This window comes from Peromyscus eremicus, chromosome 5, assembly GCF_949786415.1.
Source record: "Peromyscus eremicus chromosome 5, PerEre_H2_v1, whole genome shotgun sequence".
Lineage (NCBI taxonomy): Eukaryota > Metazoa > Chordata > Mammalia > Rodentia > Cricetidae > Peromyscus > Peromyscus eremicus.
In genome coordinates this window covers 8,892,553-8,904,219 of record NC_081420.1, presented here as the reverse complement: position 1 = coordinate 8,904,219, position 11,667 = coordinate 8,892,553, and the positions used below count along the sequence as shown (strand labels likewise).

The 11,667-nt window shown below is 51.6% G+C and overlaps 1 protein-coding gene across 5 annotated transcripts in view; it reads left to right on the top strand.

Annotated features, from left to right (window-relative positions):
- The first annotated feature begins 4,940 nt into the window (after positions 1-4,940).
- Positions 4,941-11,667, top strand: part of Nsd1 (nuclear receptor binding SET domain protein 1) — a 109,935-nt gene continuing 103,208 nt past the window's right edge. The window contains exons 1-3 of one of the 5 annotated variants that reach the window (XM_059262874.1): positions 4,942-5,064; positions 7,020-7,133; positions 7,874-7,963. In XM_059262874.1, the coding sequence (XP_059118857.1) occupies positions 7,104-7,133; positions 7,874-7,963 (120 nt within the window). In that variant the 5' untranslated portion in view covers positions 4,942-5,064; positions 7,020-7,103. Of the gene's footprint in view, positions 5,065-5,742; positions 5,892-7,019; positions 7,964-11,667 lie in introns of those variants that run through there. The other 4 variants (XM_059262873.1, XM_059262872.1, XM_059262875.1 and 1 more) reach the window with 4 other exon arrangements.

The window sequence follows — 11,667 nt, the reverse complement described above, 5'->3', positions numbered from 1 at the left end:
AACTCTTAGGCTGAAGGCACACCATTTCCTGGCTGCAGGAATTTGCTGATGTCAGTCCCCCAGGCTGCTCAAGCCTGGCACTCTCCCACCTTCCCCTCCATCCAATGGAATCAGGGTAGAGATGCGCCCAACAAAATCAGGTGTCCATGGAAGGAGCTGGATGGGTGGAGGACGTAGTTAGTGGAAAGCCACAGCTGTTCTGCTAAGGCCCAGGCCAGGCTGGTCCACTTCCCGTAGTCTGTCTTCTCATACGTTTGGTGGGTGTTTGTTTGTCTTTGACTCAGTGTCTCATACCAACAAGGTTGTCTTTGAACTTGCTATATATTGCAGGATGGCCTTGTTTCTGACACCAAGTCCTGTTTCTGACACCAAGTGCTAATGTTGCAGGCGTGTGCCACCAAGCACGGCCTACTTTTGTTACTGTCAACTTCTCTTCTGTTGTTGTTTCTTTGTTTATATACAATGGGGGTTGACCCTAGAAAACCTTCAAAACAGGTCAGATGCAGGCTGGGGTGAGGGAGGGATAGAGCAGAGTTAGGATTGTTTTCTGGTGACGTTCTTTGAGTCTCACTGCTTTAAGTTTAGTCTTAGATGCCAGGGAACTGTGTGCCCTATGTCTGGTTGTAGGGGCTCTCCCACTGGCTGAGACCAGATTGAGAAGCAATGTACCGCAAAGGATCATGTTTTTAGCTGATGGGCAACACCTTTAAGAGAAGGCTGCTTCTTCTTCTTCTTCTTCTTCTTCTTCTTCTTCTTCTTCTTCTTCTTCTTCTTCTTCTTCTTCTTCTTTCAAAACAAGGTTTCTCTCTGTAGCCCTGGCTGTCCTGGAACTCACAGAGATCCACCTGCCTCTGCCAGACTTGAGGAGGCATCTTCTACACCGATATGAACATTTGTTTGCCAGGCAGAGGGACCAGCACAAGTATTCACATGAGGAATGTGGCCTGTCTTGGCACCAGGCCACTTGGGTAAGTGATGGTGTAGTAGCCACCATACACAGGATTTTTCAAAGTGATATTTGAGGGGAAGAAAACTTGACAGTGGCAGCTGGAGTCCTTGGAGTTAGAGCTATAGATATGGGACAGTTTAGTAACAGTCATCTGGTATTCGGGACAGGAAGATAACTTTGCTTTGACAGAGCTGTCTGACCTCTGATGTGGCCAGCCTGGCCTTGATCTCAAGAGGAGTGTAATTTAGCTCTGGAGAACCTCCTGGGTGGAGACATGAAGGAAGCGACTCATGGACTCACCAGAAGGAATGGTCACAGTGTCCACTATCTGCATTTGGGATGAATTATCAGAGGCCTCCATGTCTCTGCCAAGCCCTGATTGAGAACAAAGAGTATGAACTGGGCAGAGGATGGAAGTTTGGCTGTGTGCATATCATGCTTCAGCCTGCAAGATGGAAATAATAAGAATGCCCATCCCAGTGGATTAAATGAGAGTGTCTTGGATAAGCATAAGCTACTGCTGTTTGTGGAATATGACAATCATAGCACATACCAGAGGCAGGATCCTTTCCGGGACTGTGGTGTGTTTCTAGTGCATTCAGATAATAGTGGACTGTTTTTAGTCTACAGGCAAAACTCACGCCGTTATCCTTCCGTGGCACCCCGGCCCCTTGCAAGGCCCTTCACGATCAGGCCTGTGGTCTTTCCTATCTTCATTTCAGCTTCCTCTTACACCTACAGCTTCCTGGCCCATGCTCTAGATCATGGTCATGGTCAGCTCACCCCAAATGGTGTTTCTCTGGGCTCTTCTGCTGGACTCTCTATTGTGCCCTCCCTCCCTGACTATTCCTTTCATCCTTCAGAATTCCCCCTCGAAGTCCTTCCTAGGTCTTCTGCTGGGTGCTCTTCTAGCATTGCTGGTTTGTTTCTCCACAAGGCTCTGATCATCCTTAACAAGTATTTGCTGAATTAACGAATCAAAAGAACAGTTTTAAAAGAGATTGCTGCTTGGCCCAAAAATCCCAGCAGGTACCTCTCATCAGGGTAGGAGTCATGATAAAATAACCATGGATTACAGAGGAGGAAATGGAGGCTAAGGTAACCCCACTGCCTAACATTCAAATCCCTGCACATCTGTGTGCCCAACATGCCTGGCTTCTCACGGCATCTGTTAGGTGTGCAGGCTAGAACAAGGATGGCGACTCACCACACGGGTGAAAGTAATGCTTCTGAGATCCTGCACAAAGGGCTTGACCTCCGAGTCCTTAATTCTTCACAGACTAGCAAAGAGTTAAAGGAACAGGTGTGTGCCAAGTGCTCGGTGGGGTCTAATGCATAACACACATCCAGCAAGCATTTATTCTCATCTGTTTCTAGATGAGACATACAGGCCCAGAATAGGTCCTTGAGTTGTGACCAGCCACAGAAGAGCTGGGTGTACACTCCAGAACCCATCCTATAGGAAAATGGTCCTGCCTCACTTAAGGATTCAGTATCCTTGTGAGAATATAAGCCCGAGAAGATACTCAACTTAGCTCCAGTAAGCATGCTGTTTGTGTCACTGTGGTAGACAATCTGATTGTAAGAGGCAGGGAGGGCCCTTAGGTGTTACCCAGGGAAGTCTGATTTTCCCTGAGGTTCCAGTCTTACCCATGTCAGTACTTAGGTCATCCTGAATGTAGGGGATGGTCGGAAGGCAGGAAGAAGGGTTCCTGCAGGGCAGTAGTGTGCAGAGATCAGCTAATCTCTCTCCACACCTCAGTATTTTTATTTAACCATTTTTCCCCCTGAAGCCAACAGGATTGCTGGTATAACATCTCATATTTTGCTTCCCCAGAGCCTAGTCCATTGCCTAGAATGCAGGAAATGGTTGCCGAAGGAAACAATGAATTACATTTCATTTCAGCATTCACCAGGCGCTGTCTGTAATTGCTAAGGGTGGATAGTTAGCCTGTCATGGGGTGTCCCAGTTGCCTGTGACTTGGAGGTCACAGGTGAGGACACTGAGGCTGAGGGCTGAAAAATGACTTCTTCAAGGCCATCCAGTGGCTGTTCCAAGTACATCAAAATGGCTATGCACTGGGAAGAACTTTGGTTGGAGTCATTAGCATTGGGGGGTGGGGGTAACCGTCAGTTAGAAATGACCAGCTCAAACTATTAGTTGTGAAAAAGGAACCAGTTAGAGATTTGCTATTGAATTGCCTGATGGAGCTAGCAAGAGCAACTCCTCAGTAGAACAAAACGTGGTCCCCATGGGATAGGGCCCCGAATTATGCCCCAGCTTCTCTCAGGCTAGTTCTAGCACAGGGAAAACTGCCAGTCACCTTTGCATCTGGAAACTTGAGTATCTCGGTCTTCAACCGAAGGAACCTCTGAGGTCACCATACCCTCATTGCTCTTGGTTCCACGGCGCGCTTTCTTTAAGGAAACTCACTTGCTCTCTTGGCAGGGGCAGAGTTCCAGCACTTGCTGAAGCTATACTAAAAGCTTATTTTTGAGCCTTTTTTAATGGGTTGTGGGTCTTGGACAGCAAACAGCTAGAAGCATCCTGAGCTGCTGCTTGCTGGATCCAGTCACCAGGTGAAGGCCAGGGAAGGATGGAGTTTGGCTCACCCATTACAGATACCCCAGCGGCAGAGATACAAGGCAGGAGAATGCCAAAAGTGGCTCTTCTCCCCGGTGGGGTCCTGTTACCAGAGGGCCCCCAGTAAACACTCTACTGGGGCAATAACTACGCACATTTACTAAGCCTCTGGAGGAATGGTGGTCACGTGGCCATCGAGGGCGGCGCCCTCAGCTTTAAAATGAACTCCAAATCACAGAAGGCTTTCTGGAAGAGGCGGAAATTCTTTGGCGGTCCAATATGGCTTTCTCTGAACAACAAGGATGCGCTTAACGCCCTAGGGACCAAGTAATGCCTGAGGTGAGCTTCTCGCTGTGAAGCAAGCCCAGGAAGCAGCCGGGCGGGAAGGGAGAAGAGCCTCAGGGGACTGGAGTTGCGGGATCAGGCCTGGCTCGGGTTCCCTGACCTGCCCTTCCACTGTCTTTGAGGAATGGACGCGCTACAGCCCTACTAGATCGGTGCTGCGGGGTCCCGGTGCTGAGTGCACGCTCGGAGGTTCCCATCATCCCAATGTAGAGTGTCCCTAGGCCGGGGGCTCGTGTCTTTCAGGCTTGGCCGGACCTTCGAGAGCGTCCGCCGTCCCCGTGCAGTCCCGCAGGGGTGCCGATGCCTGGGCCTCAGGGGTGAGGCGCGCTCGAGAGGGCCATCTGCCTGGGTGCGGAGAACTGCAGCGTCCGCTGTGCGAGGCGCTGCCCCTCCCGGCCCCTAGCCCCGCGCGCCCGCACCTCCCCAAGCCCGCCGGCGCCCGCAGCCCGGGCCGCTGTGCCAGGCCCAGACCCAGACGAGGCGCGGGAGGCGGTGCAGGGATTAGTGGACCCCTCCCCCAGAGCTCCCCTCGCCCCGCCCGGGGCAGCGAAGACCCCTGGGCCCGAGGGTGACGACGGAGCTTCGTCCCCGCGGTGTCTGGACTAGGGACTCGGCCTCACTGGGCGGGGGCTGCAGAGCGGCAGGCCGAGGTGCGGGCGCGCTCTTAGGCTGCATCCCGGTCGGGGTGCGGGGCGTGGGCTCAGGGCTGGGGGGTCTCACGGCCTCATCCCTGGGCTTAGGCCACGGTGCTACGGCCAGTGCCCGGGCGGGTAACCCGACCCAGCTCCCCGGAGCCGCTCACCCCGCACGGCCCGGCTCGGGGAGGGAGAGGAGTGAGGGAAGGGGGAAGGGCAGGGGTGGTGGGTGAGGGGCCGTGGGCACCGCAGGGCCGAGTCCCGGGCCCGCCTGCGCTGCTCTAGGGCGGCTGCCCGAGGCTCCCGGGAGGAGCCAGCCCCCTGCCTCGCGGGCGTCGAGCCTGCGGCAGAAGGGAGCCCCAGGGCCGTGCAGGCTTGGCTCGGGGAGGCAGACCCGAGCTGCTGCCTCCATTTTGTTTCCTGTTCAGCTGGGTCTGTCGTGGTGGTGGTGGTGGTGGTGTGGGTTTGGGGTGCGGCTGGGCAAGGGGGTTCACCTGCGGCCACGTCTGCTCGGGGCCCGAGGCCTCGAAGACCCTATCGCAGGCCCCCAGGTGAGCCCTACAGCGAGAGGGGGGTTGCCCTGGCCTGGGGTCGAAACCAGCGGGCCGAGGGCAGGTGCCCAGTGGATGGGGAGCCCGGGCTGTAACCTAAGATGGAGGCCGGGGCTGACGCGGGCCTGAGCAGGGCCGGCAGGCCAGGCCCGGGCCAGGCCCGGCGTCTCCGGGGTTGGGGTTCAGGAGGCGTAGGGCGCGGTGGCCGTGTGCAACCAGGGGCTGGCGCCGAGCCCCGAGGTAGGTGAAGGGCTCGCGATGCCACCCACGACGCCCGCGGGCCCCGACGCTCCCCGGAGGCGCGCGAGGCCCCCAGGGAGCCTGCCCCAGGCCCCGCCCGGGCGGCAGGGCCAGCCCGTAGGCCCCGGCCCTGAGCGGGCGCGGGGAGGGGAGGGGGCGGCAGCCGCAGCTCCGCTGATTGGGCCGCCCGCCCGCTCGCTCTCCAGCCCGACTTCACCCGCCCTGAACCCCGAAGAGTGAGGCCCGGGAGCGCGCGCGGGGTGTGGGGGGGGGGGGAGAGGGCGCGCGCGCGCACCCGGGGCTCCCGTCGCACGCGGGCCAGCGCGAGGCGCTCTCCGGAGCACGCGCCGCCCGGGGGCGCGCGCGGTGGGGGTGTGAGGAGGAGGAGGAGGAGGCGGTGGCGGCGGCGGAGGAGGAATAGGCCGGGGCAGGTCGCGTTCGCTGCCTTCTTGCCTGAAGAGAGACGCGGGGGGGGGGAGGGGGGTGCGGCGAGCGGCTCCTCTCTCGGCCCTCCGCTCCGCTCGCGCCCCGGTGTAATGAGGGTCACCCCCTCCCCCCAGCTGGCCCGGGAGGGGGCGCGGGGCACGGTAACTAGTGCGCAGGGGTGGGCGACGGGCGGGAGGGGGAGGGAGGAGACAGCCGGGCCGGGAAGATGGTGGTGGCCGTGAGGTGAGGGACTCGGTGGAGGCCCGGTGGCCGAGCAGCAGGGCTGGTGGCCGGGGGCGCTGCGGCCGCGGCCCCCTCCCCGTCCTCCATCACTACCAGCCGGCCTCGGGCCTAGCCGGCCGGGCTGCGGCGGCGAACTTCCTCCCAGCCGGCGCGGCCCGTGCATCGCCGGCCGTCCCCGCCGCGCGCACCTCGGCCTCGGCTTCCCCTCAGGTAGCTGGGCTGGGGGGCGCGGGGGCGGCCGCCCTCCCGCAGCAAACTTTGCTTGCTGCCGAGTGTTGATGAGTGCCAACCGCGCTGCCGGGAGGTGCTGCCGCGGCTGCGGGAAGGAGCGCGGCCCGGGCAGGCGGCGTCGGCGTCGGCAGCAGCCATGTTTGTCAAGCTTGTAGCAGCTGCTGCTCCCCTGCCTCGGCTTCGCCGGCCGCCTCGGTTTCTCTCCCGGCCGTGTGCCGGTCTCTAGGCTCTTGCAGCTGCGAACCCAGTCTGTTTGCAGTCAGGAGGGCGAGCTCCGGGGCACACCCGCCTCGGCCAACTTGCTTGAGGCCTGCGCACGGTAGCTGCAAAGGCTCTGGCGCCGGCTGGGCGCGGGGTGCAGCGCTATTGTGACCGCTGCGCCCAGCTTGCTGAGGAGGAGGAGGGGGATCCCTTTTTGTGCAGAAGCTGTCCCCCAAACCTGCAGCCCCTTTTCTTTCAAGAGATTTGGCTGCCAGACCTTGGGCGTGGGGAGGAGGAGGAGGGCTCTCGTTTGAGATTTGGGAATTTTGACTGCCAAGGCGTTTTAATTTTAGTTCAGCCCCAGTGTCCACCAGCCTGCAGTGCAGGGAAGAGGAACGGGCTGTTTCCATGTGGCAGGATTTGCCCAGCTCCGGGAAGATGTAGTTCGCGGAGACTCACTGAGGCCATTTTCCTGTCGTCGGCCTGGAGAACTTTTTCCGTCCTTGGAAGTGCAGCCGAAAGGCCACTAGGCCTTCAGAAGTGGCTGCCATTTTGAAGAGAGGAGTCAGATGGTCTGTTAACTTAGATTAATTGCTGTGTCTTTTGGATTCCAGGTTGATGCGGGCACAGTATGGATCAGACTTGTGAACTATCTAGAAGGAATTGTCTGCTGTCCTTTTCTAATCCAGTGAATTTAGATGCCCCTGAAGACAAGGACAGCCCTTTCGGTAATGGTCAATCCAGTTTTTCTGAACCACTTAAAGGGTGTACTATGCAGTTACCGACTGCCAGTGGAACATCCCAAAATGCTTATGGACAAGATTCTCCATCTTGTTACATTCCACTGCGGAGACTACAGGATTTGGCCTCCATGATCAATGTAGAGTATTTAAGTGGGTCTGCTGATGGATCAGAATCCTTTCAAGACCCTGCAAAAAGTGATTCAAGAGCTCAGTCGCCAGTTGTTTGCACTTCCTTGAGTCCTGGTGGTCCAGCAGCACTTGCTATGAAACAGGATCCCTCTTGTAATAACTCCCCTGAACTCCAGTTAAGAGTAACAGAGAAGACCAAGAATGGCTTTCTGCACTTTGAGAATTTTCCTTGTGTGGACGATGCAGATGTAGATTCTGAAATGGACTCAGAACAGCCAGTCACAGAGGATGAGAGTATAGAGGAGATCTTTGAGGAAACTCAGACCAATGCCACCTGCAATATTGAGCCTAAATCAGAAACCGGTGTAGAGATGGCCATGGGAAGTGAACGAGACAGCACACCAGAGAGTAGACCTGGTGCGGTCAAACGGCCATTCTTGCCATTAGCTCCTGAAACTGAAAACCAGAAAAATAAACAAAGAAGTGAAGTGGACGGAAGCAATGAAAAAACAGCCCTCCTCCCAGCCCCCAGTTCACTAGGAGATACAGACATTACCATAGAAGAGCAATTTAACTCAATAAATTTATCTTTTCAGGATGATCCAGACTCCAGTACCAGTACATTAGGAAACATGCTAGAATTACCTGGAACGTCATCATCATCTACTTCACAGGAATTGCCATTTGTAAGCAGCTTTTGGTACAACTTAAATATATACTTGAATGTATATATACAGGCCACTTAAAGGGAAGCTTAAACTAATTTGTTTTTGTTGCCAGTTCATAGCTGGAAGCTAACGATGAGCTTTTTTGGGGAAATTTTACCTTGATTTTTAAGCCTTACCTCTGTTGTGAGAGTTGGTTCTTTGTAGTTTATCCAGATTGCTCCACTGAGGTCTGGCTGAGTGTTACAGCTCTAAGGGTGTCTGACCGGGTCAGGTTTGTACTCTGGAGATCCAGGTGGGTATACAGTTGATGAGCTCTAAAGACACAGACAAACAAAACAACAACAAAAAACCCAGAAGGCTTTGGTCTGCCGATGCCATCAGATCAGGGCAACCTTGAGTGACTTGGAGTCCTGTTGCTGCATAAAGCATGGGTTGTTTTCTCATGGGCCAGACTTGCTGCAAGTTGAAGTGCATTTTGGGCACAGATTTAACTTGGCTAAGATGAGACGCTTTCTTGGCCAGCACTCAAAATTTAAATTAGGTTAATTTTTTCTGAACTACTTGTAATGTTACAGCCTTTGATAACTGCCACCACCAAGTTGGGCTTGATAAGCTTTTCTAGTTTTAAAATTTGAAATGTATTTATAGGTCCGTCCTGTGTGCAAGCATGTACATGCATATAGAAATGGAGAGGAATACATGAGTCTCTTAGTGTTATGTATTGCTGGAGGGTGATGGGAGATAAAGTTGTTATCTTTTAGAACTTAGAATTTCCTGACTAGTTTATGACCAGCTGACCTCTCTTAGCCCCAGTTTCAGCACTTCTGAAAGATCACTTTTAGCTTTACATATTTGATGCTGGTTTTGTTTCTGCTCTAACCCTGTATTGTCATGGGCACTGATAATGTCACCAAAGAGGAGTCAACAGATGCCTGAAAATACAACATAGATTTCATAAGAATTTTTCTGTAGTATGTAGATGATTGTTTTCAGGGCATTAAAAGTTGATTTAACCCTTCCTCTGTGGATCTCTAAAGTTGCAGAGAGAGAGAGAGAGAGAGAGAGAGAGAGAGAGAGAGAGAGGGGTGTGTGTGTGTGTGTGTGTCCTTTGTTTCTGTTGATTGATATCAGCTATGGTTAATACTCTGGTGGTTTCTTAGCTTAAAAATGGCTGTGGTGGATATCTTGAATTTCTGTTGTCCTGGATGTATATTAGAGTATATAGTTTATTTTGAAAACCTACTGGCAGCTCAAACAGCTTTTCTTGGGTTCATGTTGATATTTATTGTACGTGTGTATAGTTTTGTCTTTAGTTTCACAAATGCGTTAATTAGATTTGAGTGTAGAGATAGATTGAGTAGAGGCATAGAAATGTAAACCTGTAGTTCTCATCAACTATCTGGAGTCTAGTGCTGTTAAAACTGCAACAGAGCTGGGCATAGTGGCTCACATCTACAATCTTAACACTCTGGAGGGTGAGTTCTAAGTCAGCCTGCTCTAAAGTGTGAGGCTTTGTCTCAAAAAAACCACTTCCCCCCCATTTAACCTTTTGAGAATATTATGCATCTAACGTGGTAGTTGACAAACTTGTATAGATGTAGAAATTGTTTTTACTTTTTCTTAGTAGAAACCTGTATACATTGTACATACTAAGTGACATATTGAAAAAAGATTAATCTCAACAGTTTGAACAGGCAGTGACTTATTACTTTGGTCTATACTGTCTCACTGGGTGAGTCTTCATAGCCTCATGGTAAAAAGAGATGTCATAAAAGAGAAAGTAAGCCAGATGTGTGGCTCATGCCTATTTCTTCGCACTCGAGAAACAGAGGCAGGAGGAATGCCTTGAGTTTGAGGCCAGCCTGAGCTACAGTATCCAAAACAAAAAAAGATGTGGGTCTTTATGGTACATGAACATTTTAGTCAGGATTGAGCACAACTAGCTTTTCTTAGTGATTTACAAGTCTCCTTTGAAGTAACTCCTAATTTTCTCTTAACAGATCTGTTTGTATTTTAAACTTTTTTTTATTAATATTCATTATTTGGCATGTAGTTTTGATACCATTCTCATACACGTGGCACAGCACACATGTGGAGGTCAGAGGAGAGCTTGTGGAGTTGGTTCTGGCCTTCCGCTCTGTGGGTCCTGGGGATTAAACTAAGGTCATCAGGCTTGGTGGCCAGTTCCTTTGTCTGCTGTTTCACCTTACCTGTGCATGTAGTTTCGAGACAGTGTCATGTCACTTAGACTGCTCTTGAACTTTCTGTATAGCAAACAATGACCTTGAACTTCTGCTCCTGCTTCCACCTCTCAAAAGGTGGAGTTACAGATGCTTTACCACACTTGATTTTTCTTTTTTCCTTTTTTTTTTTTTTTTTTATGTGTAGCCCTGGCTTTCCTGGAGCCAGGCTGGCCTGGAACTCACAGAGATCCGCCTGCCTCTGCCTCCCAGGTGCTGGGATTAAAGGCGTGCGCCACCACCGCCTGACTGCACCTGTTCTCTTTCCGAGCAGCCTAGACTAGCCTCAAACTCAAACTTCTCCTGTCGCCATTATAGTCACGTGCCACAATGACTGCTCATCTACTGCAGTGACTTACTTAGCTACAACTTCACTGTGTGAAAACTGTCTCTAGATGACTTTGGAACTTTAAGAAAATCTGATTGTAAACTGATCTTTTCACCTTATATCATAGTCGTATATTAAAATGTAGTATTAAACTGGATACCATGGCACATGTCAGTAATCCCAGCACTTGGGAGGCTGAAGGCAGGATTTGATTTTGAAGCCAGTTTGGGTTACAGAATGAGATATAAATGTTGTGTGTTGTTGCACACACTTGATCCTAGTGCTCAACGGCGCAGGTTGGTGGATCTCTGAGTTCCAGGCTAGTCTGGTCTGCATAGAGAGTTCAGGGTCAGTCAGGGCTACACAATAAAATGTTTAAAAAAGGTTTGTGTGCTAGATTGACAACTCAACATTTAAGTGTGCCCACTCATCTAGAGGACCCAGGTTTGATTCCCAGCATCTGTATCAGGCAGCTTACAATTAATTGCCTGTAACTCCAGATCCAGGGAGGTCTGATGTCTCTGGTCTCCATGGTCTTACACACCTACATAATTAAAAAGTTCAATCTTGAGAGATGGCTCAGTGGTTAAAGAGCACTAGCTGCTCTTTCAGAGGATTTAGGTTTGGTTCTTAGCACCCACATAGTGACCCTCTGTAACTCCAGTCCCAAGAGATCTGACTCCCTCTTCTCCTGAGGTACTGCATGCATATGATGGACAGATACATATGCAGACAAAATGCCTGTACACAAAATAGAATGAAGAAAAGTAAATAAATATAAAAATCTTAAAAAAAAAATTAATCAAAAACAGACAAAGTGGAATGACTCATACCTGTAAATCCCAGCACTCTGAAGGATCAAGTGTGGTGAGATCTAGGTCAGATTGAGTTACATAGTACATTCAAAAGTAGCCTGGAATACATAGCAAGAATGTCTGTCTGTCTGTCCTCTCTCTCTCATACACACACACACACACACACACACACACACACACACACACCAAAAATAAAAAACATAATACCAAGTCCCAAGCAAATAACAGCAACTGGAGTTATAGTTCAGTAGCTATGTATCCCATACATGGGGCCCTAGGTTCCACATTAAAAACAAAACTAGGGAATATTTGTGACTTGAACTTTCCTCTTTTATTACC